We start from the raw sequence: 27,197 nt of genomic DNA on the forward strand, positions 1-27,197 counted from the left end.
TAAGGTTTGTGAGCCCTTTACGAGTGCCGTAACGCAGCCGTGCCTGTAAAACCAGGGCGTTCCTGGTCGGAAACCTGTTAATGGGTTTGTAGTTCTAGAAACCTACAGCTACAGTTGCGGTTGTGGATGTCCTACAAGTGCTCAGAGTGGGGTGGAGTGACTGTTAACTAGTTGTGAGGAGAGATTTCTTCTTGTTGAGGAGATGAACATCTGGAGTTATCCTGGCATTGTGTCATGAATGATTCAGTTCTAGCAGAGATTAGAGGAAAGGTCTGATGCCCTCTTTAGGATCTGATGTGCTGATAGTTGCTTAGGTACTGTAATGTTACACCTCCATTCATATGGGAAGTAGACTAGGAAAATGTCTGTTTTCATAGATTTTTCTCTAGCACAGCTCTTGTTTTGGTGTGAAAAAAGGCTTTCTTGTCATCACTTAGCCTATCTGAATTAATAACTTTAAGTTGTTTAACTTTTTTCTTCCCCTCACATGATTTTTCCTTCTGGTATCCTGAAATCTGTTACTTTTTAACTCCTTTCTGTTAACCTTTCAGTGAAATACTGTAACCACTCTGCACCGGAGAGGAAGGAGCGTCTTCCTCATCTCTTTAAGAAGATGAAAAGTGTGCTGAGAAAAGAATTAAAGTTGTGGTCCCCTGTTAGAGCTGGAAAACCTGCACCTGTAAGGGTGGGTGTGGCTCACAAGGAGAACTTAACTTGGATCAGGAGGCAGTGAGAGGCTCCAGGCTGCCCAAGGAGTAGCTTGTTGGTGCGTCAATTTGGAAGGCAGCTCGATTTCCCCCTCTACTGCTCTGCAGATCCTGTCGTGTGAGCATAGTGATCCATTCTTACCCTTAGATAGGGTTTTGGGCATCTCTGTTGTGTAAGAACACCAGGATTGGAATGTTTAGCTGCCCAGGATCTCCAGGTAGTTTTAAGTCCCAGGAGGGCAAAATGATTCTTTGCTCCAACATGATGCAGCCATGTCTGTACCTGGCACCTTGTGGGAAGGCTGGGAAGTGTAAAGAGTCAAGTATTCCTGATGGGGACTGATTCACATTTAAAAGCAAGGGGTTTGCAGCAGTAACTGTGTGAAGAGCTGGTAGGAAGTGGGTATAACCTGCCAGCTGCCTTTTGAGGCTGGTGAACACAGTTACTGTAGGAAGATTTACCATATTCTTGTCTGGTTCCTTCTGTTCTTCATGTAAATGCTTTTTGCATTATGTAGATCATGATAACGTGAGCTCTCAGGTGTTGTACAGAGCCAGCTCTGCAGCTTGTGGGCAGCTTGAGACCTCTTGAGACTGAGCTGAGAGGGGCAGTGCTGCAAGGAATGGTGATTGAATTAGTAACTTGTTGATTGGTGGTGGTGTTTCTCCCCTGTGTACTGTGAGGCCTGCAAGGAGAACGGGAGACTGTTCGACTAGAGGGACAAACACAGGAAGTTGAGTCCTGGAAACCTCTGATCATAGTCTTATTTCCCTTTTGCAGAAGTGCCACCCTCTGTATTCTGGGAAATCCATCCTTAAACAGTTCATTTTTTCACAAGTGCATGAGTTTTCCTTGCCTGTCTGTAACAGCTCGTCTGTGCTGGTGCACGTACACTGTTCACCAGCAGCCAAACACATCTGCTGCAGAGTTTGTGCCAAGGTGAAAAAATACATTGAGTTTGGAAATGTAGTCACATACATGCCTGTGTGGTTTTCTGGAAAAAAAATCTGAATGTTTTCCCTGGTTGTAGCTACATCTCCAAGAGATTCTTGAGCTGAATTTTCAGGTGGAGTGTCCTGGGATGTCGTTTGGTAGCCAAAGTGGAATCTCTTTGTGCCCTTCTTGTTAACTGAGAATTTTGTTTTCATCCTGCTTGCAGTGCTTCAGGTGTTCCCTGCTGGCAGCTCTGTCCCCAGCAGTGACCTTTGTCCCTAGCTCAAACCTGATTCTCTTCCTGTTTCTCTGTGGTTTGCGTTGTCTGTCCAAGCAGAACACAAGGATCCATTGAGGAAGCTGCTCTTGCAATAACAACTGAAAACTTGACAAGTAGGTGCTTGGCTCAGGCAAAATATTGCTGGTGATTCTGGCAAAGCAAACTGCCAGAGCTCTCAGAAGGCAAGTCTTGCTGTCCAGCTGACTGTCAGGAAGGATTTGCTTTTTGGTCTTTTGAAGGTTTTGCAAAGGCTTAAGTTATTTTAAACACTTATAAGGTCTGCAGGGACAAGAGGGAGCTGTGGGGAGATGTTTTGGTAGTGATGGGGGAACTTGCTTGGTTACTTTGTTCCTTTACTGCTTGTAGTAAGGGAGAGGAAGTGTGATCCACAGTCACTGACTCACCCAAGTGTGTGCTGAATTTCCTCTGTCCTTGCTCTGAATTCGTAATGGAGGGAAGAAACTCTAACTTCAGTGTGAAGAAGGCTATTTGAATTTACTACTGAAAAATGTAAAGAGTTAATGAGTTTTTTCTGTCATTAATTATCTGCTCTCCTTTTCTGGCCTAGCTGAGTAACCATGGCAGGTGACGACTGTGTGAGGAAACGCCAGTCTGGCTCCACTGCACCCTGCAAGACCCCTGAGAATGAAGAAACACAGAGGAGACCTGAGAGCGAGAGGTCGTTTCAAAACTCAAGCAATGGTGAGACTCACTGGTTTGGGACTAGCTGCACCTCTGGCATGTGATCTCCTCTAAGGTGTCCTTTCTAGCTCATGGCTCTGTCCTCTTTGCTCCTTCATTTTGTTTTTTCTGTCTCTGGTGGAGCTCCCTGTGTACCAGCTGCACCCCTTCAGCAGGTGTGGGTTGTTTGGAGTGGTGACCTGCAGAACTTTCCCTAGGGAGCTGTGCTGCAGTGCTTGCAGGGATCTAAAAAAGTGATAAATTGTCACAGCAGAAGGAGATGCATTAATGCTGTAAATGGTGCAAATGCTTCTTGGCAGCACTTTTGAGTAATCCTGGTAAATGCTTTTTCTGGGACTTCATCTCACTTCCTTTACAAGCTTTATGTATGAGGCTTCTCAAGATTTAACAAAATGGTGTTTAACATACCTGACAGACAGGTGGAGGTAGGATGGCACAAGGAATGATTCTCTGCTCCTCTGGGGTTCTGTTGGTGTCAGGACGGCTCCCTTCTATCCAGTCAACCTGGGCTGCCAGAAAACAGAACAATAAACAGTTGGGTTTGTATTCATTTATTCTGTGGTCACCTTAAAAGTTATGTGGCTTGTAGTTGGCTTTGTGGAAGGGTCACTACTGCCATGCCCTGTCCCATGGTGGCACAATAAGTGGTTTTGCCTGTGGACTCTGTGACTGTCTGTAATTCCTGGTTTATGCTGTACCACGTTCCAACCCAGTGATAAGGAGGTCAGCATTGAAACTGCAGCTTGTTTCCTTTCTCTTTGGGACACAGATTAAGCAAATAGCTAAAGTAGTTTATCACAATGTGCCATGTGAGTATAAGCTCCAAAACCCTGATGCCACTGACTCAAGGAGATAATTCTTACTGATATGCTTCTGAATATTGTCACTATTTAATAGTAGTCCTTTCAACTGAAACAGGAGTTGGAGCAAGTTTAAGTTTAGGACAAGTTAGATTTCTTCTTGCAAAAAAATACATTGGAGAGAAAGTCATCCCACAAACTGCTTGGAGAACTGGGATTTTAAACTGATGGTAGTACAGTAATTTTAATTGGATCAAATGGGACTGTTTTAGAAAATTGCAGGGAGTTGGTGGCTACTGAAAAACAGACATGATGGGTTTAGAAGTAGACTAGTACCTTTTTAACCTTTTTTTATGTATGGAAACTCCTTAACTGTTATGAATGAATTTGAGTTCTTGCAAGGTTTTGGGTGAATAATAAATATAGCAGTGATAATTAGTGCTTGATACGTGGGTGTGCCTGTCTTTAAAGGTCTGTCCTTTCAACACCTCTTGAGATGTGGCAAAACATCACTGGAGGTGAGATACTGTGAGTGTGTAGCAAGTAAACATCCTGGGGTAGATCTCTTGAAAGTGTACTGAGCTCTCCTATGTGTCTGGTGGGTTGGCTTGGAACAGTTCAGTGTGGTTTTAATCCTGTACAAACTGCAGTGAAGGACAGCAGGGAGGAATCCTGGTTAGTTAAGACCAGGTGCATCTTACCTGCCAGCGTTGCTGCCAGTTAAGCAGATGTGTCACAAAGTGTCACTGGTTTTTGCAGACTCCTTGCTCAGCACAGTGATGGAGACAACAGGATTAACACAAGGAGGTAGGAGGCATGAGTCTGATGCCTTGAGGTGTGGGAGGAAGATGCATCCCTCTCGTCAGAAATTCCTCTGTACAACGGGGTTAAATCAGCATCTCTATGACCCAAAGGTTGCAGCTTTATGAAGTTGAAGTGTGGCCTCTTCATAGTGGCCCTTTCTGTGAAAGCAGGGCTGAGGTGGGAGAATTTCTCAAGAAGGAGCCATAGATGGTTTTTCTCTTTCTTTTGTCCTGGCTCTTCACGTCTGAATAGCTGTTTCTAAGGCATTAGTGCTGATGTGTACAAAGGCAGTGTGTGGCTAATGATCTGCTGTCTGGCAACAGCCTTTTTATACTGTAGCATCTTAGCACTGGGTGTTGTAGAGAATTTTAGACAAGATGCATATTTGTTGCAGTCAAGGGATTCCAGCCAGGTCAAGAATGTATGAAAGTAAGTATTGTAGCATCTTTGTGGCAGTTATTTCTGTAGAAAGAAAAAATCACTAACATGATTACTCAGCCTTGATCCTCTCTGATTATAGCAAGCACAATCTGCTTTTTAACTGAAGAGTTAATGTGTCAAGGGCCAATTGACTTGTTTCCAGAAGTGTGTGAACTTTCTATAGAAACTTCTGGACCTCTAACCCTTTCTTCATTAACTCAAATGCTTTGGCTGATATTAAATTGCTAAGAGGAATAATTTTAATACATGTACTGGCTTTAGAGCTACATTAGGTCTGCCTCTTCCATTGGTATAGTTGAGGTTACTTTTTTTCTTGCTCTTTCTCATCACTGCTTCTGAAGGCTGTCTCCTTGCTTGGCTTCCAAGAGTGAAGAGTTTGTACTCAGGTACACCCATTTTTTTAGCAGTATTGTTTCTATTTTGTAATTATTCAGCCTGTAATTTCACTTTGACAGAGTAGCTGAACTTCAGTCTGATGTATCACTTCTCCTTTAATTGGCTCCAGTGTTGTAATTAAACAGCTAATTTGGTCCTGGCATAGAGTCAGCAGATGATCTGGGTGGCAATAATCCCTTGTCAAAAGCCAGGCCTCCTTAATAAAATTAGTCTTACATGTTTTCAGCTGGAGATACATAAATATCAGACTGTTCTGCCTAATGGGATGTTGGTATCAAGCAGTACTGGTTGGATGAAAACTCACCTGGAATGAGCATAATAGAAACTGCATGGGCAGATCTAAAAAGGTTAGAGATGACATGGATTCTCAGTGTGCATTCAGAGTTCTCTGAGATGCTCAGATTAGTCATTCAGAACAGTAAAATGGTGGTTTTGGGGTCTGTCCTTGTTTCCCCAGAAATCAGGAAAGGATTAGAAGTGTCTCTGGAGGCTGATCTGCAAACAAGCAACGTGGCAAAGCTGTTTGGTGTGAGTAAGGCTGTTTGGTAATGCTGATCTTACAAAGGAGTTATCTTCCCATGGAGAGGTTACTATCGATCATTCTCGGTGCAAAAGTTCGTGGTGATGCACGAGTTGCATGTGCCCACTGATGGAGGAGGAGGAGGGAACTCTCAGAGCAATTTGGAAAGCTTTAGCCTCTGCTGTCTGACTCACAGTAGTAAGTGTTCAATGTATGAACAGGCTTTTTCTTGCAGATTAATGAATTTGGGATTAAGCTGCTTGAATTGAGTGTCTTGGATGTGTTTCTGAGAGATGGATCAAACAGAGCTGTTTTGTCTCGCTGGGTTCTGGCAATTTTGTGCTCTCATGTTTTGGAACCTGTGGATTAGGTGAAGGCTCAGCAGTTTTTTCTGAGGAGCCTGTAGACATGGTAGCATGATATAGAGAATGCAGATGTTTCTTCCTGCTAGTGAAGAGGCTGTTTCTGTCCCATGTACCTTCAGAAGTGACTTTTTAAGCTCAGTACCTTGTCCAGCTGCAGTGCAGTGTCCTGTGGCTTGTGCATTCTTTAAACAGGTCACCTGAGTCTAATGATAACTTGCCTCTATCTGCTGAGTGGCCAAAAAAATTACCGTAATTAAGAATAAGGCTCATTAGCATCAAATTATTAATGTGTGTTGTACCAGATATGGAACTCCTCCCCCTCTTTACAGTAGCCTTGCACTAGGTTGGCTTTAACACTGCCTTGCTTCAAGTAACATCTTTAGTGTTTTTGGAGAGGGAGCCTTTAAATCCAGGTGTCAGTAATGAAATCCTTCTGCCTATGTTGCTTTAACCTTTTGAATGGTCGGTTTCCTGATCAAAAAATAAGTTGGTTTTTGTTGGATCCCAAGCTGCTGTACCAGTAGATCATGTGAATGGTTTCCTGCTCTAGTCATCTCAAACGTCACTTATATCTGTAACGTGCAAGAGTAGGTTGAAAAAGGGACAATGAGATCCTTTAGGAAAGGTAGTTAGTCAATCTTTTGTGAAACCAGAGTTGCTCAACTTCTCAACAATTAAGCAGCTTTCTCAATCTTCAGGTGATTTTTATTAGCCTGGTTTCCTATGGAAACAAAGTTTACATTCAAATTGCTCATTTGTTTTTTCTTCTGATTTTTGAACCTACTTGGAATTTGGGCTGTACAGAGAAGTCAGTCCTACAGGCATCGGTTTCTACAAGCCCAAGACAAGTGGTCAGCTAAAGACTTTGTTAATGTCTTTGCTGGTGGGAAGGCAACACAACTGCTGTTAAAACTTCTCCCCATGAGCAGAGCTCTTCCAAAGCAAACTCTGTTTCAGTGTCCTGTGAAATTGGCCACTATTTTGTACTAGTCTTCAAAGACAACTTTTTTATCACTTTGAATATATTTCCTGTTTTCTTAAGGCACATCTCAACTTCAAATGCAGAGATGTGCTTGCTTGTATTGTGCAGCCCTAAGTCTATTTTTATAATGCTGTTGGAATCCCAAAGTGATACAGAGGGATCCAGTCTTTGTTTTCAGGGTCAAAGGAAAGTGAAGATTTGGATTCTTTAGCAGTGCACATTTCCTTTTAGACTCAAAATCATGTGATGAATCTCTTCTCCAGTGACCTCACAGAACATGAGTGGTAGCTTGCACAACAGAGGATGAGTGATTAAAGAAGATGATGAGTTTGTGTGATCTCTGGTATCTGCCTTGTGACACAGTTGAGTTTATGGGGCAATGCAACACAGCAGAATGAGTTGGTTTGGAGTTGGTTTTCTTCTACAGGAGATCTTATTCTGGAAAAGAGGTGACAAGCTCACAAGGGATTTTACTTTGTTGTATGAGATGCTTATACTGAAGACAGGTCTTGATTTTGAAACCCTTTAAAAGATGCTGTGTTTGTAGCCTATTCTGTGGTTAAATTAAGTGTCAGGAGGGACACTGCATACAGTTTAGCTGTTACAGCATCAGCAGGTCAGAGACTGGCCTTGTTTCCTGTGCGACCATTAAAGCTGCACATTTGATACAGGTAAAACTTCATCTTTAAAGCCTTGTAGTCAAAAGGGGTGTTTTATTAATAAATACTATGCCTGGGTAGTTATAATAACTGAGGCTTCAAATGCAAGATCTGACAGGAAATATATGGTCAAAACAGTGGTTGTTTTATTTTTAGGTTAGCCTACAAAGGAAATAGTGCAATTCCTTAAGTCTCACGTGTCCTGTCCACTTTGGCCGTGTTGGGTGGCTCAAGAAAACTTGATAAGAGTCTTGAGGATTGGCAGCTGGATAAGAGACACAAATTCTTAACTTTTTGCGGGGAAAGGTTCATTAAACTCAGCAGCTCTGTCTGATCTAGCAGGTCAGCACGAGATGGTTCTTCACACAGTAGTAATGGGAGGAGAGAAATTTGAATACAATCGTGGAGTGACACAGTGAGGGAGTAGAGTTGCTGAGATGATATGAAGGGGATACAGTTCTGCTGCTTGTGGAACAAATTGATTTTTTTCTTTTCTTTTTTTAAATTTATTGGGTGTGAATCCATTTTAGACCAGCAAAGTGCAGGAACTAAGTGGGTCAAGGGTATCTTAAATTTCTCTCTCAATTTGTTTTCCAAACTGCTGTTGTTCAGTAAGTGTATCAGCACAATGAGTTTAAATGCTGAGGTAATTTTTTTTTTTTGTCTTGGAGCTGAGATGCTTAGCAACTGGGAATTCTATTTTTGGAAAAATATATCTTTGCATGCAGCCAAAATTTGTGGTGTTAAGCAGTTTCCTTGTTTGTTGTTACATTAGAGGGCTTCTAAGTAATGGGCAGTTGTTGCTGTTCTTATGTCTATATTTCGTGTAGTACTTTTTATAGACAGAAAAACAGTCTTCCTGCCTGATTGATGGGAAGGGGAATTAATGCTGACAACTGAGCATAGCTGCATGAGGGTAAAGCTTCTTTTTTTGTTTAACTCCAGTATTAAAATCAGAGTCATTTCTGAAGCAGGTCTTCCTAAACTACTTAAAAGCAGTTGCTCAAAACAGTTGCTCATAAGAGCACCCTGAGAATAGTGAGCATCACAGAAGCACTTGTGTCAATGAAAATGAAACCACATTTTGTGTGCAGGGGCTGTGCCCATACAAGGAGGCCACATTATGCACTGTGATAGTGCATGAATCTGTTTTCCTGCCATACAGCAGCACAACTTTGGCACCTCTTCAGCAAATCTGTGAGCTCATGCTTCCCTGGAATCTTGTTAGGGAACCAGTTCAGTACCTTCTTTTTCTAGAAGTGGTAATGTTGTCTTAGAAACAAGTTGTGATCCCGGCTGTGTGTCTGTGTGTGAGGTAGTGCTGTGGCTATAATTGCCAAAGGATATGCACCAGGCAAGGTTTCTTGCAATCTTTTCACCCTGAGTAGTATTTTAGGGGGGTGGAGACTGCTGCTTTAGTCTTGCTTTTCCTCCATGTGCAAGACTCTGTTTTAAGTAACTTTATCTTCTGTGTTGTTCTTATTGGAGAGGGGAAACACCAGCTGGTGCTTGTCCTAAACCCCGACTAGTCTGAAATGCCTGATCTGTGGGTGCTGTTCCTCTTGATGTAATAGAGACATCTTATGGGTATGCCAAAGAAAGGTGATATTTGAGGCTTTACCTATATTAGTAATGATAAAAGATGACATTGATGGCATGTAAGACCTGACTGTTTGCTTAAGTGGTGAAACATATTGAGGAATACAGTCATACCAATATCTAGCACTTCTCCTGGGGGATGAAAGGAGTGGGAATATCCAGGTTTGAACACAGGATAATCTTCCAGCTTGCCATTCAGCCTGTCTTAAAGCTGATCACAGTATTTCACTGATAGCCATGACTTGACTGCCTTGTCTATTGGCAATGTAGAGACCTCCAGACAAACTAACCTTAGTCTGGTGTAAGATAAACCTCTGATAAAAGATCAGCACACTTGGATATGACCTTCTAAGGGTTGCTCTGATTGCTGCTTCAAGGCTGAATATGTTTAGGGACCTTGGGAAGATTTGCAGCGTTGCTGATGGAAAATAAAGCTTTCAAATATCCAGCATGTTATCAGCTGTTGACTGCCTGACAGTTCTGTGATTCTAAAACACTTGGTTGTAGTTTATGAAATTCCTGCAGCTTTGATTTGAGCTTAGTGGGACCTTATTAGAAGTCAGCAATACTGTTGAAAAGTTGATGTCTGAGCTACTGAATGTTGTGCTTTCTGTGTTTTCAGACATGCTGATAAAATTGCAAATGTTAAATGTTTGCTTTCCTTCTTCAGGCCGTGTTGATGTCGACCACGTGATAACAAGGAAAATGCAGCTAATAGCAGAAGCTGAGGTAAATATAATACTTGCTTGTGGGGTGGAGCAGGATAACTGACCCCCAATGTCTTTTGGAGAGTCACTGACCCTGGAACACAAATATCCCTGTTCAGTCGTAGTTTGAGTGCAGTGACTTTTCCACAGCCCTCTTTCTCTGTCCTACTTGGCACAAGAGGGGTAGTGTTTATCCGATGTGGTTCTGTCTTCCTTGACCCCAATAGGTTGAAGTCCAGAGATAAGAATGAACTTTGAGACCTGTAAATAAAATGGAAATTCCCTTACCACTAACTTCTGGCAGTGTGATTATTAGCCAGCCTGCTTGCATATTTGAAATGCTCTGTGTCCTGCTATCCGCTGAATAAAGGGTATCCCACAACTTCTCTTGCCTTGGCTGTGGAGATGACCCTCCTGAGCCTTGGTCTCACTCCTGTCAGGGAACAATATCCTCAAGGAAAATAGCACCGGGTGTTTCTGACATCACCTGCATCTGTGTGAGCTGCCATTGTCTTAGATTATATTGAGGTGATTTATGCCCAAATTAAATGAAGTTGTCCAAACAATGAGCTGCACCCTCCTTGTTAACCATTGTTTTGTGGCACTCATGTTCCTCAGGGCGAATCGTCCTGCACTCTTGCATCATTTTATTGCAGAGAATTCCGTGGTAAAGATGAAGTAATCTAATTGTTCCAGCTTTTTTTGAATAGTAGGGAGCGAATACTTAGAGAGAAAAATACCTTTGAGATGTTTTCCTGTTTAAAAGTCTTTTTTTTTTTCTACCTCTATAGGTGGTAATTTATAGCAAGTGTAACTAAAGGGTTTTTAAATGTCTTCTGCAAAGGGTGCTTTTTGTGCTGAAACTCCTAAAATTCAACCCATTAGAGGGATAGTCACCTTGGAATTTTATTTTGCATGTTGTGCTCTCCTGTTTATCCTTACTGAGGACATGGGAGATCAAGCCTTGTAACTCTTCTCTGCAGACAAAACAGCCACTGTTAATCACTGTGCTGGCAATGGATGTTTGCAGGAGAAAGCTTTCACTGTTAAGCACATGAAGCTTTGAAAGTTCCAGGGAGCAAGGGGACAACTTGATCTTGGATTTCTTTCTTCAGGAGTGTTCCTTATTTATTTTCTTGTTCCTTTTTTTTTTTTTTTTTCTGGCCACCAGTTTTGAGACACACTAGTTTGCAGACAGAGTGATCTCTTATTTGCCAAGAGAATCCTAAAACAGCGGATCAGTGGTGCTTTAGTTGCTGAAGTTTGTCCCAAAACAGGGGGAGTTCAGGTTTTAAACCCTGAGTTAGGCAGCTTGTAGATTTATTTAAGGTGCCTCAAAGCTACAGTAATAGAGGTAAGGTTGAGGAAAAAACCTACCTACTGCAAAATAGCTGAGAATTCCTCAAGTGGCAGGCCCTTTTGTTGTGTGAACCACTGGACAAAGGCTTGGATTGCAGCTCCTCTTTTCTGTGATAGGTATCTGAGGTCTAGGCAGATGCTTGGCTTGTGAAAAGCCTGGTCACTGACAACTCCATAGATATAAATAGGATTTGCAGGAGCTAGAAGTCATGCATAAGGAGGCCTTCAGGCACCTTCAGTCCAGTCTGGAAGTCCTTTGCTCATCCTAAACTGAGTTGAGAAGGGTGTGCTCTGTCACTTGGTCAGGGCTGGCTGTTGTCACGTTCCAGTGACCAAAATTACTAAATCTGTTAGAACGAGTAAAATGCTGGGGAACTGATGCAACTTTAAGCCACAGGGTTACTTCCCTCAACTTTCTCTGACTTCTCATCAATTATTGGCCAGCTTCTGCTTTTTATGGCATAGCATTCTTTTCATGCTTGTTGGTTTGTAATTATAGTTACTGGCGAGTGTCTGTACTCTAGTTGTATTTTATTTAATCTATTGAGAACTCATGCCCTGCTCTCCCAGTCCAAACACCTGCACGTGTTGGTGTCAGCCCTGGAGGAGGCAACCTCAGCAGAGTGCCAGCTAAAGGGAAGAGGTACTTCAAGGAAATACCATGTTAAACTCTCCCGAGAAGAGATTAGGCTGAAAAAAGGGGAGACACTGTAAAAAAAAAAAAAAAAAAAAAAGACACTGTTTTGTTGGGAATGAATAGTGCTTTGTTTGGCATAGGAATTTGAGCACTCCAAGAGGAGCAGGAATTTCTCTTTTGGCTTTTTTAGTAGGGATATGTGCATGCATGCTGTAAAATTAGGCTGTACTAGAGAGCACGACTGTCTTCTGTTACAGGTTATATTCCCAAGTATTCAATATTTGGGTTTTTTCCTCCTGTTTGTAAAGGAACAAGTCCATATCTCTTGCCTCCCAGAAAAGCAATATCTAAGAGTAGCCAGATTCTAAGAGCTTCTGTTTTGTTAAGCACTGATGAAGTTTATTTATTCTATACTGGAAGCTGCCAAACAGAGGGAAGATGTTTTTTGAAGTTAAATATTAGTTTGCTCCTTTGCCTACTGCAGCATTTGTTTCAAGAGATCTCTCTGGATCTGACTACAGTGGAACAGGAGGAATGGAGAGTTCTGATCCACCTTGACCTCAGGGTCTTCCAGTTTTACATGGGCTTACTTCAGATTGTCCTGTATTTTCTGCCAGAGAGTTAAACTTGCTTTCTTGGCTGTTGTTGCACTAGACAGGAGCATTTTGTAAGAATACGTCATCTGATCATGTATTTTATAGAATCATGGAATAGTTTGGGTTGGAAGGGACTTTAAGGACCATCTCATTCCAGCCCCCCTGCCATGGGCAGCAACACCTCCCACTAGACCAGGTTGCTCCAAACCTCGTCCAGCCTGGCCTTGAGCACTTCCAGGGATGGGGCAGCCACAGGCATTCTGTGCCAGTGTCTCAACACCCTCACAGGGAAGAATTTCTTCCTAATATCTAACTTAAATTTCTCTTCTTTCAATTTGTACCCATTCCCTCTTGTCTTGTTACTACAGTTCTGATGAAGAGTCCCTCTCTGGCTTCCCTGTGGGCCCCTTCAGATACTGGACAGTTGCTCTGAAGTCTCCCTTGGAGCTTCTCTTCTCCAGAAACTTTTACTTTGCAACCTTATGAGAAAGTAGAAAGGAGTGGGGAATTCTGAAGGTGGTCAGAGAAACACACGTGTTTCTTAAGCAGCTGAGCAGTGGGAAAACTAGATGAAATAATACGTAATTATCATGTAGGAAGACTTGGACCTTGAATCTGGAGGCAGACTGGAAAAATCCCAGGCAAAGGATGGTCAGATAAATGTGGCTAGTAGACACTTGCATAAAGAAAACCAAAAACAATATGCAAATTATGTTTGAAATAAGTTATAACTCTTAAACCACTTCACAAATCTCAGGGTCCTTTCTGTATGTAATAAGAGAGTTTGCACCAGAACAGAAAGGAATCCAGAGCTCAGTGCAGAAATAAGTAACTCTGAACTTTTTATCATTAAGTTTCTCCTAAATGACTCGAGTTTTAAAAAAAGTGCTTGGGAGATCAGGTCTTTGAAAGTTCATGTTATGAGACTGAATAGCAGATTGAACTATATTGCAGAGAGGAAAATACAGGAATTAATTACACATACTAGATTCAGGTGGGACAAAAGGGATATGAAAACATCTTGGCATTTTACAATTTGCCTTTTGAAGAGGAATTATAGCCCTTGTCTGTATAACTTATTATTTGGAGGGTTAAGTAATGTTTTTCTTTCTAGAAATGAAGCTCTATCAGATGAAGAAAGCAGGCTTTGACCAGGATGGCCTGTGCTTTATCTACAGCTGATTAGATCCTTTTTTTTGCATTGTATCAGTGCATTTTGCCAAAAAATGGTGAAGGAGATGCTTATCTATGGTTTTTCATGCACCTGAAGAAGCCAAGGTCTCTAGTGAACCAGATACTTCAGAAGTTGCCTTTGTTAAAGTGAGAGATGAAAAATATGAATAGGCTATAAATGGTGCAACTTTGACATAACTGCCTCTTAATAGAGAAGACAACCTGTATAAAGCTGTGAGAAGAAAAGGGAGTGTAGGAGATTGAACTGGAATATTTAATCCCACGAATTCTTGAACTTGTTGGTTCCCAGTTTTGTGCACTAAGGATATACCTCTGGTTAAAATTGAGAAATATTTTCTGGGACTCATGTTTTAAGTTGACACTATAATATATGAGAAACACCTGCCACTGCAGACATGTGTATGAAGATCAGTATGTTTACTTTGTTTCCCTGTGTTGCATCTGATAGAGAAACATAAACGTTATTCAAAGTCCTGAGGTGTGTGAACAGGCCAGGATGAGCCCCTGATCTTGTCCAAGCAGGCTCCAACTGTTGGCAGGAATGTTTTCTTGATGCCTTGCTCTGTCCTGCGCCGGGATAAACAGGAACATAAATATTTTATGAAAATGTATCCAGCAAGTTAAACGATTTCGTGCTCTGTCTTTACTCTGTCAGCAACTGAAGCCAGCTTTCATGAAGGAGGTGGACTGTCACTTCACAGAGTTTGTGAACAGCTTGGTGGCAAAATCGGCGCTGCTGGATTCCTCCTCTCCAGCCTCCCTCTTCCCAGCTTCTTGCTCAGAGAAGGAATTGCACAAAGCCAAGTAAGCCAGTTTTAACTGTTCCTATAACAAGGTTATGTTTCCTGGAGGCTTTATTTCCTTTTTTGTCTCAAATGTTCTCCTCTTTTTTTGCAGGAACTCGAGGGCCCCTCCAGAACACGGGAAGATCTTTACTGCCAGGAGGTCCCTCTTGGAGTGAGTAACTTAACTTCACATTTTCCATCAAATTGAGTGAAAATACCCTTGATAGCAAATTAAAGAGCCTGTGCTTTGTGGTACTTTCCCCCACCACCACCCACAGCCTTACATTCAATCCCATGTGGACTAATCTGCTCAAGCTTCTCTGTTTCTTTCTAAAACATCTGTACTACAGCTTGCAGGCTTCCCCAAATGTAAACCTTAATTACAGCCCTCTCAGTCCCACTGGGATAATGGCTAATTATCCTTTGTCTGAGGATGAAGTGAGGACTGGCACCCAATTTGTACGTTAATTTTCGTCTCTCCCTTAGTGAACTGTTTGAAGTGAGTCACATCAGGACAATCTACCACATGTTCATCGCTCTCCTCATCGTCTTCATCCTCAGTACACTTCTAGTAGACTTCATTGATGAAGGAAGGTAGGAATGCTTTGGAAACACAGGGACAAGGGTTGGGAAATGCTTCCAGAGCTCCAGAGGTACAGGAAGTAGCAGAATGGTGCAGAAAGAAGGGGGAATCCTTCCTTTGGGTGTTTTTGGACGGAGGGGTTTCAACTTGACATAGACTACATGCTGGAATTCCTGTTGAGGGGGTATGATCATTTCAAATTGGATAGCTAGATATTAGGAAAATACTACAAATTGATGTATTACATGGGAATTGTGGCCAGCACACTTTGGCCTAATGTGCTTAGTTCATCACAAGGCTGGCAAAAGGGAATGTGGACTACTTTAGCCGAACATCTCTAATGAGAAGGTAGCTTTCAGCTGCTTGTGTTGCTTGAAGAAGGACTCTGTTTAAAGAAACTTTAAATACTTCAGCAGTCCTTCCTCTGTTTAAAAATGACAGCTCTGGAACACTGTACTTATGCTTAAATAAAAATAGAACTTTGTTTTTCCTGGGGAAAAAATCTCAAGGATGTTGGCACAGCCTCTGCTAAGATAGTGCTTTGTAGGTAGCCAGTTGTGGAAAAAAATTGTGAAAGACTGCTTTCCTCACACTTGGTTGTTGCTTAAATAGTGTTTTGGCAAGCTGTATCTCATGTACACAAGGAGGATTATGTGTTTATCTTGCTGATTATCTGCTCTTTGGTGTACAAAACCAGAGCTGTATCTTGATTATAATCACTGTCCCCCTTGTCTGGGTATAAGAACAGACTTATGTGCCATCGAATGTTTAGCTGATCCTAACTTACTAGTGTATGGACACTGGGGAGAATTGGTATTTACCTCTAAAATCCCTGATTACTTAAAAAAAAATTGCTGTGGCTTTAGCTAGATCTGATCATTTGGATTCAGTTTGCAATTGAGCTACCACATGAGAGCAAATACTTTTTGTTGGTGTACTCTGTGCTATCATCTCCTCTGATCTTAGTTTAGAAGAGCTGCTTACTGTAGGAGTAAGCTCTGGTGACTGATAGTCAAGTTAGACATCCTTTTGTTTATGTCCTTATGTATTAAGCTTGAATAATGGACTGAAGTACCTGGTGCACACCAGTTGGATATATTTGGACTGACCATCTAATGACCCTGAGCCTTTTGGGTAACTTCTAAACTGAATCCATGTGGAATGCCCACAGATCTCACAAAGCAGGATTAAACTAGATTTGAGCGGTGCCTGTTAAAATACCCCATGCCTATAGAGGTGGGGAAAAAGCCTCTTTAGGTGTTAAACTCCTGGGAAGAACTGATTCTCAGTGGCCACATCCTGGGAGTGTTCCCCAAAAGCTCTTTTGGACCCTGGTTCAGCACTGGATCGTTTAGTCACGTGCTTGTTCTTAGCAGGGATGAGCTTGAGCATATTCTTAAAGCACATGCTGATCTTTAAAGATGTGCTTAATTAAGCCCTGTGGGGCTTAATTATGTGCCCTGATGGCATGAGTCCTGCATTTATTTTCTGGTATACTTGAGAGTGGTCACTTAAAGTTTGCTATTGCCATGGTCACTTCTATCCCAACTGTCAAACAATTATGATCTGGAAGGTTTGTGTTTTGTAGCCACTTAGTCGACGAGAAGTATTTCTAATCAAACAATGGACACTGAATATTGTGTCTTTCCTTGTGCCTTCTAGGCTGGTCCTAGGATTTGATCTCCTGGTCTTCGTTTTTGGAAAGTTCCCAGTTGTCTTCTGTACTTGGCTGTGCATGTTCAGTGCCACAGTTGTCATTCCATACAACCTTTTTGTCTGGTGGGCCCAAGGCTACTGCAGTTCCTCCCATCGTGCAATCCACTCTTTCTTCTATGGGTTGTTGTTCACACTTTTCCAAATAGCTGGGCTTGGCTTTGGACCAACCTATGTTGCTGTAGCCTATGCCCTGCCTCCAGCTTCCCGTTTTATTGTCATACTGGAGCAGGTAAGTCCCTACCCTGTATCTTTGAACATATTGAATTTCATTTTCAAAATGGAAAGGGTCCTTTTCCCTAAAATGTTACTTTTATTTGTTAAAGTAAGCCAGGGCTGTGGTTTGAGTTTGACTTGAGGAAGAGTAGACAGTACACTTAATTTTGACCTGGAAACCACTTGTGGGTTTTTACCCTCTATTTAAGATTTTACTGTGTTTTTTTACTTCCAGGCTGAAATTCCACTTATTTCTAGTTGTCTTGTGGATGCTAAGTGCTTAAAACAAATTTTAAGAACATGTTGTGCCATAGTTCACAAGGAAACTGTAACATTCCTCTTTAAAAAACAAAACCCAAAAAAAGCAAGAACACAGTTGTCAAGTGGTTCCTGTTTCCATTTCTGTTCCCAAGAAACAAGTGTCTTTGCTCTGCAGTCAGAACTTCATTGAATGTGGATTTTTTTTTTTTTGCAGTGGTGGGGAAGCAGGGGAAGGGTACAAAAGTGATCTGGTCAGACCATCAGGTTAAAAGAAGGATGGTCAGAGATGAGTGTAGCTTTAAGAATTAACCTTGGACTGGCCCTCCTTTTGGCTCTTCAGTGTTAAAGCAAAAAAAAAAAACCCTGCTCTGCAGTTGTGCACTATTTAATATGGCACCACCTTATCCCCAGGTAGTGGTAATTGCTGTACGACACATCTGGCTTCAAGGATTTATTTTCAAGACATTGAAACATCCTGGCCTACTGAAATGGATAGGGGGTTTCCCTTTGATTTTAAGTTAATGTTAGCTGGTTAGTGACTTGCTGGTGTTATGCAGGGTCCCTGTGTATGTAGTGATCCTGTGAGCATAAATGAGATGTTTTGACTCTCCTGAGCCGTGATTGTAACTGCAAGTTTCACTTTGCAGAGTTTTAAATTCATGTCAGTTAAACAGGCTTGTTTGTGGAGGAAGTAACTGTTTACTCCTTCTAGAAGGAGTCAATTGCAGAAAAAGGTGTTGAAGGTGTTGCTGTAAAATGTTTGATCCAGTCTTTATTGGAAAGTGAGAGTATTAAGCTGCTGATCTCTTGGCCTTCCAGGTCCGTCTTGTTATGAAGGCTTATTCCTTCATCCGGGAGAATGTACCCAGAGTCCTGTCCTCTGTGAAGGACAAGTCCAGTGAGTAACTTGCCCTACTTCATTTTACAGCAGGGCATAGCCAGCTCTAATTTCCCCTGCATTACTTTAAGCTGCCCTCATGAGCTGGAGCGGTGGGATTTGAATAGGTGACTTGGAACGGGGAGGTCAAAGGGCTCTGCATCATAATTTCAGCCTGAACCTTTTCATTTGGTGTTAGGCTATGAACGTGACTGTTGTTCAGGTCTAAGTCATCTCTGGATCTGAAGTCTCTGTTCTATAGACTCCCTATTTCTGCTTTTAGGAGCAAAAAGTATTTGGAGGTTGCCAGCCCACCTCCAGCTTAGTGTTCCAGTTGAAATGACAGCAGTTGTAGAATAGAAACTCTTTAAGCAAGACATGCTAGAGCTGAGCTGAACCCATGTGTTGATACAGGCCTTACAGCTTCATCTTCCCTAAGAGGAAAGGAAATGTGATACCAAGGTGTTAGCAGCTAGTTAGTTAGTTACCCTCACTTGTTAACTGGGCTTCATGGTGGGGAGACTCCATCTCAAAGGTCTACTTGTTTTATTCTCTGTAAATCCCATCCCTTTAGTTCCAGACTGAGGTTTCTGAGGTGATAAGGGTTCTGTGTTGTGAAAGGGTACTGGGGAGACTGAACTGTCATTAGGCAAAAAGATTGCCGAGTGTTCTTTTTGTTTTTTATTTCCCCCTCTTCCCAGGCACAGTACCTATTCCCAGAATCTCTCAGTACCTGTACTTCCTCTTTGCTCCCACCCTCATCTACAGAGACAACTATCCCAGGTAATGTGAGCAACAATAGAACATGAAAGTAGTCTGAAAACTGAAGCCAACATTAAGCATCCCTAGGTGTGATCAATTAATGAGTGAGAGCTTTCTTAAAGATGTGGTTAAACCAGTAGTCTGGCAAGGGCAGGGCTTGCTCCTGGAAACTTACTCTAATGCTCATAATATTTTGACTTTACACTTCTGCTTTTATTTTCTTGGGAAATGCACTTGAATTGAAGCAAATAAAGAACTTGCTACAGATTATCTAGTGATGGACAGTTCCTGCAACAGGCTTGTGTGTTTTATGTGGTTCTAATAAGCAGCCCTGTCTCGAGTTTGAGGGGAGAGGTTGAAACCTTTAAAAGTGGGAACTCCCAAACTTTTCTGCACATTGCTGGCTTGCACTCTGGCAGTGTGAGGTCAGCAGTCCTTTACGTGCCTCTTGGGCAGATCCCCCCCTCCTACGTAACTGTGCAGTGCTGCCCTCCAGATACCTTTCCATTTATGGAATTGCTGTAATTGAAGGCAAGGAACCAGCAGTTTGGGCAGACATCCCCTTAGATGTCAGGAGATTGAGATTTCTGGAATTCAAAACCCAGCTTTTTTCAGAGAATAGGACAGTAAAATCAGTAATTGAAGGGGAGGGGTTTGCTGCTTTGAGGTCCTACTTAGCTATGGTATCATGTGTTCTTTTCCCTAGGAATCCCACGATAAGATGGGGCTACGTAGCCACCAAGTTTGCACAGGTGAGTAGTGCAGCTTTCTGCAGAGTGCACTTTTGGAGATGATGTGAGCTGTGTGGCTCAACAGCTCTCCCTTTGGCATTAAATCACATTAAACCACTTGGTGTGGGCTTACCAGAAAAGAATACCTTTTAGTGACTAAAAAAGAAACTGTGATCTTGGTGCACTAGTGGTTGTGTCAAAGAAAGAAAAGAAATTAAAAGTCTTTACCTAAACAAAGCTTTAGACTCTATTCCAAATAAAAAAGCTCTGTGTGTGTGTGTGTGGAGCAATACCCATGCACTGGCCTTCTTTCTTTACCCTGATTGTAGTGCACTGGCACAGCTGCCTCCCTGCAGATACTCAGAGCAATTTATGAAGTAATGAGGCCTGGAGTCCAAACCTGCAGTGGTTATTTGAGCTTAAGGTTGACTGGTTCTTCACATTTGTGGCCATGAGCTTCAAAAGCTTCTTGTGGATGTGTTTCCAAGCAATGGGTTTGTGTGACTGAAACCTTTCCTGTCACACAGTGTGTTCTTGGTTTAAAAAGCAAAACAATGTAAAAAAAAAAAGGGGCAGCACAAACAGGCCTTTGGCTGCTTTGCTCTTGGACTAAAGAGGGTGACAGAGCACACACCTGCCTTCCAGCAGAGCAGTTAAACACTGACTTGCATTTTGACCTCAGCATCCAGAACATGTGTTCATGAGTCAGAGAAAGCCTGAGGTGGTTTGGCTTGTAATGTCCTTTGGGACGAAAGAAAAGTAAGATTTAATATTAGATTTAAGTACAGTAAGTATTTTTCAATTATTTCTGCCCTTGTCTTGGACCTAGATCACAGGCTACTTCCCTCACTCTGGCATTGGCACATGTCTTTTGTGTCATAGCTTGTGAGCTGATAGGACTGGGAGGAACTGACAGCTGCTGGAGTAGAAAAGACAAGTTGATTTTGCTGCTGGCTGTCAGTGAGCTACCGGGGTTGCTGTGGCTTACTTTGTGCCTGGATCCTTAGGGAGGTTTATTGGCAGCAATGTAAAATAAATTATTTTGGCTTGTGTTGGCAGCTGCTGTTCTCTCCTGGAGCTAGAAAGTGGTAATGTGTTAATTGTGTATTTCTCTTATGAAGTCAGACTTTTGGGTATTTTTGTTCCAGGTGCTTGGTTCACTTTTCTATGCCTACTACATTTTTGTGAGACTCTGCATTCCTCAGTTTCACAACAGTAGCCAAGAAACCTTCAATCTTCGAGGGCTGGTCCTGTGCATCTTCAACTCCATTCTGCCAGGTAAGGCCTGAATCCATGAGTGACTGTTGCCTTGGTGGGAGAGATGGGAGGGAGAAGTGCTTCATGTGAGATGTATTCATGGCAGGCAGAGATCAGCAAAGGAGGTCTTGTGGACAGATTTCAGCCTTACAGTGTTAAACTTCAGAATCAGCACAAAATAAAAGCCAGACTTTGAATTTAACTGTCTTCAAAGTTGTAGGCTCTGTGGCAGCCTTGCTGTTGCTCTCTGGGTTAAACATGGCCTGACGTGGTGAGAAACTGGAACACTTCTATGCTACCTGTACAAAGCAGTAAATCTCGTCTGTGCCAGTGCCTGTAAGAACAGCCTTGACTGTGTTATGTGCTCTTGCTTGTAGCTGAGAGAAAACACTAAAAAACCAGTCTGCATCTCCCTTGTTTCCAGGTGTACTGATTCTTTTCCTGGTGTTCTTTGCATTCCTGCACTGTTGGCTCAACGCATTTGCCGAGATGCTGCGCTTTGCAGACAGGATGTTCTACAAGGTAAGAACCAGCAGTTTTAGCTTATAAAGCTTCTAAAAGTCATTGTCCTGATGAAAAGGAAAGAGGAGGAAACTGAAGATTGTTTTACCAAACAAAATATCCATGGGATTTTGCTTTTGTGCTGTTAAAGCTCAAGTTTGTTGCTGTGCTGTAGAAGAGATTTGATTTCTGCTTGGCAGTCTGAGTTGCTTTAAGGTGCTACACCCTGTGCACAAACAGAACCAGCCACCAGACCTACCCAGTAGCTCCACTAGCACTGTTTTTGTTCTTTTATCACATTAGCCACCTGCAGTTTGGGATAAAACCTAACTTGGTATATTAAAGTAGAATGTTGAAAGTGCAATGGAAAGTGGTATTATTCTGTTCAGTATTTTTCAGTTTGATATCGTAGAAAAGCCCTGTAGAATGGTTTATACTTAATTAGATTTATAGTCTTTCAACTGTGCTTTCAGGACTGGTGGAATTCCACATCCTATGCAAACTACTACCGAACCTGGAACGTGGTAGTGCATGACTGGCTCTATTACTATGCCTACAGGGACTTCCTTTGGGTGAGTAACAAGCAGATGTATTCTTTTGTTAATTAAACACTTAACTACTGGGCAAAACAGTACCTTTGTCAAGGTGCAGCATCCCTGTCCATTTAGAAGCATAAAAATGTCTCAACTCAGCTGTTGTTGGTATCCACTGTGCTTTTTAGAGAGATCCATTGCTCATTTCCAAGTCCTTGATGTGTGCAAAATGTGGGTCTGAGATGCAGGAATGCAGGGATTGACTCAGAGCTAGAACTCACATTACTGTTTTGATGAGCTATGGTAAGATATTTCGTGAGTGGGCTCAATCTGAGAACCTATGCAGGAGACCAGAAATATGCCTGAAGAAAACCACCTAAACCCCAAGATGCTCTGTAAAGTGCTTAGCATTTCATGTGTGCCTCTTGGCTGGAGGAGGCCCTTCTTAGCTCAGGAAAAAAGAATAAATGTTGCAGCAAACAAACATAACCCACATCAGAGTAGCTCCTAATACTTGGTATTCTCCTCTCTTCCAGTTTTTTGGTAAGAAGTTCAGAGCAGCGGCTATGCTGTCTGTCTTCACTGTATCAGCTGTTGTGCACGAGTATGTCCTGAGCATCTGCTTTGGCTTCTTCTATCCAGTTCTCTTTTGCCTGTTTACATGCTTTGGAGGTAAGTGCCAAGGAAGAGAGTATGAGAGTGGGCTGTGGGTGGTTTGTTTTTTGGTTGTTTTTTTTTTTCCTAAAGCATATTTTGCCCTTCTGATAATGATCCAGTTGTTCGTTAGGCACTAACACACAGGACTGTTTCTTGTCCCAGGGTTGCAACTGTGTGTCCAACTTTTGTGACCTTCAGCTCAGTAGGTATATATCTACAGACACACAGAGGATTTTGAAGCTTTGGACTTAAATGAACAAGGTATTAGTGAAGAGCCCTATATGATATACTGCTGGTCCTGTGGGACTGCACACAGTTTAATAGCACAGCTTCTTCTTTGCCAAGCTGCAGCTGAATTGCTGTGTGTCAGCAGGTTGTAGGTCTTCCTCTCCAAAGTCATAGTGTAAGACAGGTATTACTCTGCTACTGCATTGGGGAAGAGCCTATTTAGAAGTTGGAGCTCTGGCATTTCATTTTGGGTTTTGAGGTAGAGGGCTCTAATAATCTCTAGGCCACCTCTGCCATGTCTTGTCACCCATGTAGCACAGATATTGATCCCCAGAGGCACAAGCTGGGCCACTTTGTTGGCAAACAATAGTGGTTGCTCTGTTACCAAGCATAATCAGATTTTCTTGCACTATACTGACCTCATGGAGCGGCCTTGTTGCTCCAGAGGTGAAGTAAGAAGATGAAGGGAGGGGAAGATCCAGTGAAATCAGTTGATCTTTGGTTCTTGAGGTTTGCCTCTGAACAATGCTTCTGGTTTCACCTCTTTCCAGTGGTTTTCAACTTCACCCTCAATGACCGTCGGAAAGGGCCCATCTGGAATGTGCTCATGTGGACTTCCCTCTTCCTGGGCCAAGGTGTCATCATCTGCCTGTACAGCCAGGAGTGGTATGCACGCCAGTACTGCCCTACGGAAAACGTGAGTGACACACCTTCCCTGTGGGATAACCGAGGGGCTGGCCCTGTCTTGCTGTGGGGACATGGCAGAAGTTACATGGCACGAGGCGTTTTGGCAGGGAGCTGCAGCAGTTCTGTAGGAGCTGCTCAGTCTACAGGCTCCCTAACAGAAGTGCTTTCAGTAGTGCTCTCTCTATGCTGGTAGTATTTCACTGCTTGAAACAGAGAGGGGTTTTCCCACATTTCTGTGGATATAAACCACTATGCTAAACCTCATTTAGGCTGTGGGGATGGAGGTCAGGAGAAACTTTCATGGGAGGCCCACAAAAACTGTGGCTGTCGTGCCTCTCCCAGGCTGGAGTGGGTGGCAGTGAGAAATGGTTGCCTGTAAACGGTCAGTTTGGGGGTTTGTTGGGGTGTTTTCTCTGACTTGTAACTCCTTTCCTTGGGTACCAGACTCTGTTTTACATAAAACTTTCTACTGTACTAGCTGATTTCAGTTTTAACTGAAGGTATCCTCAAGCAACCCCTATTTTGATTCTCCTCAGTTAAGAGTTTGCAACTGTAAATGACTTGGCTTCTTGATACAACGTGCTGCTGGGCATGCATTTATCTGATGCATGAGGACTTGTGGCTGTAGCTGCACTTCCAGGCACTGTTTAGCGAGGGTTAGAACAGGGTTGCAGGGTGTAGACATGTGGTTTGATCTTTCCTGCTAGGGAGGTTTGACTTCAGGGGCTCACACCACAACTGGTGCTGTGGGCCTGTGACTAACTCACTGCTTCTCCATGTTTTGCAGCCCACGTTCCTGGACTATTTAAAGCCACGCTCGTGGTCATGTCATACGAAGATGTGAAAATGGTGTCCTCTGGCCATGTCGTCACAGAAAAACAGAGTTGTCCTCCAAGTATTTGGACCAGTGATCTAACTCACTACAGACTTTTTCTAAGGGAAGTTGTGCCTCCTGATTATTGGGGAGAAACTGTAACTTTTTTTTAAACATTGCTGGAGCAAACCAGTTGACCTGGATTGCAACAGACTTCATAGGCAGCATCTATTACGTGCTGTCCCACTTTGAGCCATTTCCATGCCAGTAAAACATTGAGCTGAAGGTGGAGTCTACTGGAATCCTACTCATCCAGGGGTCCCCCCAAGTTGCTGCTTTTCTGGACAAGAGGCAAGCTAGTCAGATTTGCTGGTAGCTCATTGTTGGCATTCGTCCATCTTCCGTAGCCATCCCTCTGCAGGTTTTTTTTCTCCCTTTTGGTAACGGGGTGTCTACAAACCTTCTGTTCTTTGTGATCCTGCCTGCCACTGTGACAAGTGGCAGAGCAACAGCGTGTTTGCCTTCTTGCTCTGAAGATAGCCAAAGTATTCCTGGCTGGCTTTGAATTGTGTTCCATGTGTGTTGGCTGCCAACAGATATAAAATGGGCAGAGGGAGAGGGGACTGTCAGTGTGCTTGTGGCTGTGTTGCAGTCAGGTTTGGAAGCAGGGCATGGTGTGGGCAGTCTTTATATGACTTTTTACACTGAAAATTTGTGTTTTATCTGTATTCATTTAGTTCCCAACTGTCTTACAGCATTTTTGTTCTCTGAAAAACTATTTGAGGAATAGTTTTTCTTCTTGCTCTTCCTTTCTCCTGCTCTAGATAATCAATTCTTTCAACATGATTAACTTGTAAAAGAGCTTTTACTTTAATTTGGCAGGTGCTTTAAGGTATATATACGGTTGTTAAGGGTTTCTTTACTAAGAAAGACTTGAAATACTACAAGCCAACTGTAAGAAAATGGGATCAACATTACAGGTACATGACCCACTCTCATTTGGCCACATGCAGCTCAGCACCTTGGTGCCACTTGCCCACGTGTTGCAGCAGTTTCTAATGCTGCTGGGGAATGAAGGTCAACTGGTGGAGGAACCTTGACTTTGGTGAAGAGGGTCACCTGACAGAGATTTCAGAATTATTCAGATGTTCTTTACTGGCACTTTTTGGTGACAGTGTTTCCGTACTGACCTACAGCTCTGGGTATTTGACACCAGCAGTATTGGGACAGCTGATGGACTTGTCTCCCAAACCACTTCAGATGCTCTTTTGGGCTTCTGTTTTTGCTAACCTGAGTCAGAAGTAATTTCATGGGAGAAATTAAACTCTTCCAGGTGTTCAGTCTTCAGTAAGGAGTCCTGCTCTTGAGGAAGGACATTGTCACGGCAAATTTGCCAAATACAGTGTTTGCGTGTGTGGCTCTCCTCTGACAATAACTCCTGCTAGAAATTGCTCACTGAAACAGTTGAGGTAATTTCAGAGGAAGAGGTTCACGTATATACTCAAATTTGGCAGTGTTAGTTTATAAAATCCTGAGAATTAAATGGATTACTTTATCCTCATTCAGCTTGAGTAATCCTGTATCTTTCACCATACCTTATGTGGGAGGAAAGAACAGAAGTTCTGGAACAAGTAAGCTTCCTTATTGAAAAAGACAAAATCCCCACCCTTTGGCTAAACAGCTTTGTCACCTCCTTGGCATAGGATGAAACTCTGTCCAGTTCTTTTTCATTTGGTGCTCAAAACACAGATTTAACTGCACTCAAGGGGGGTGTGATGGATTAGGGACTTGGCTTGTTGTCTTCTTGCCTGTGTCAGGTCTTGGTACTGTCTCAGTGTTCTCAAAAGGAGACCAAACCCTGGTGGTGGCTCACTTTGTGCCCAGTTTTGGTGTTGCCCTCACAGCTGGCACTGTCAAATGCCCAAAAGGAACATCAGCATTTACTGTGTCAGCATCTTCACTGTTTGAAGCCTCGGGGCTTAACCATCTGGTAAGCAAAAGGCAACCAGAAAGGGATGCTCAGCTGTTGGCACTAGTCTTAGTTTTTGACAAGTTGAGGTTTTTAGCCTTGTAGATCAAGGTATCTGGCAACCGTGCTGTCAGGGCATTAACAATTTGGATTACTTTCAATTCTGTGGGGTTTTTTTAATTGCTTCTGAATGTGGGCTTATTTTCATTTTTCTTAAGAGTGCTGGAGGGGAAATACTAAGTCTTTTGCACATTGCTCATTTAATTAGAGTCAAGTATACCATGCTGGAGTTTTCTTAGGCTGTGAGTGCCAGACCTAGCAGTCCAGTGTTCTGGTCAATATGGAGGATGCGAAGGTTCCCACCTGCCCTTTACTTAATATAATATATACTGTTTCCTGTGGTTCTTTCCAACACAAGGACTTTGCAGCTTGCTTCCATGGTAACTCCCTCACTTATGAGGTGGGAAGTCTCCAGCATTGGAATGGCAGCCAGTACAGCTGCAGCTCCTTGCTCAGTAACCTCACGAAAATCAGTATTAATACAGCAAATGCATCCTGGTTTTCATGCAGAAAACAATTTGTTCTTGGGAAGACCGAACCTCTGTGGAGCCCTCATGCCTAGTAGGTTCTTTCTGTCGGGGTGTTTGGCTTCCAGCCTCCAGGGGTGAAGCAGTCCTGCATCTGAGCTGTGAGCTGTGTGCTCTCCCATGGCAGCTGTCCGAGTACAGCGTGTGCTGTGTGCCATGGGGTGAGCTGGGGCAAATCCCGCTGGATTTTTTCAGGATGGAATGGCATGGATTGCTTGAACCTGCTGAAGGGAAACTGAACTGTTGGAGCTTCTGCTGTCAAACACAGATGGGCTGGAAGGACAGCGGATTCAAGGAGTCCACATGCTCTATGGCATCAGGATGATGAGCTGGCTCCCTGTGGTACCTCTGAGC

General features: G+C 42.8%; 1 protein-coding gene and 1 long non-coding RNA gene across 2 annotated transcripts in view; one reads left to right on the top strand and one right to left on the bottom strand.

Moving 5' to 3' along the window:
• Positions 1-2,495: 2,495 nt before the first annotated feature.
• Positions 2,496-25,949, top strand: SOAT1 (sterol O-acyltransferase 1). The gene is made up of 15 exons (XM_064664176.1): positions 2,496-2,623; positions 9,860-9,918; positions 14,338-14,486; positions 14,580-14,639; positions 14,954-15,061; positions 16,713-16,995; positions 18,060-18,138; positions 18,819-18,900; positions 19,586-19,631; positions 20,759-20,888; positions 21,292-21,389; positions 21,842-21,940; positions 22,438-22,573; positions 23,338-23,483; positions 24,261-25,949. Exons 1-15 carry the CDS (start codon positions 2,500-2,502, stop codon positions 24,315-24,317), a joined length of 1,656 nt encoding a protein of 551 aa, XP_064520246.1. The 5' UTR covers positions 2,496-2,499; the 3' UTR covers positions 24,318-25,949.
• Positions 2,618-27,197, bottom strand: part of LOC135418683 (uncharacterized) — a 32,653-nt gene continuing 8,073 nt past the window's right edge. The window contains exon 3 of the long non-coding RNA XR_010432622.1: positions 2,618-3,132. This is a non-coding gene — a long non-coding RNA (uncharacterized LOC135418683). The remainder of the gene's footprint in view (positions 3,133-27,197) is intronic.

Source organism: Pseudopipra pipra, chromosome 9, assembly GCF_036250125.1.
Source record: "Pseudopipra pipra isolate bDixPip1 chromosome 9, bDixPip1.hap1, whole genome shotgun sequence".
NCBI lineage: Eukaryota > Metazoa > Chordata > Aves > Passeriformes > Pipridae > Pseudopipra > Pseudopipra pipra.

What these genes read in the sequence shown, in the direction of transcription:
- SOAT1 (XM_064664176.1), top strand. Translation starts at nt 2,500, where the DNA reads ATGGCAGGTGACGACTGTGTGAGGAAACGCCAGTCTGGCTCCACTGCA. An exon ending in TACAGAGACAACTATCCCAG is followed by an intron (nt 18,901 to 19,585) that starts GTAATGTGAGCA and finishes TCTTTTCCCTAG; the next exon opens with GAATCCCACGATAAGATGGG. An exon ending in CCTGTTTACATGCTTTGGAG is followed by an intron (nt 22,574 to 23,337) that starts GTAAGTGCCAAG and finishes ACCTCTTTCCAG; the next exon opens with TGGTTTTCAACTTCACCCTC.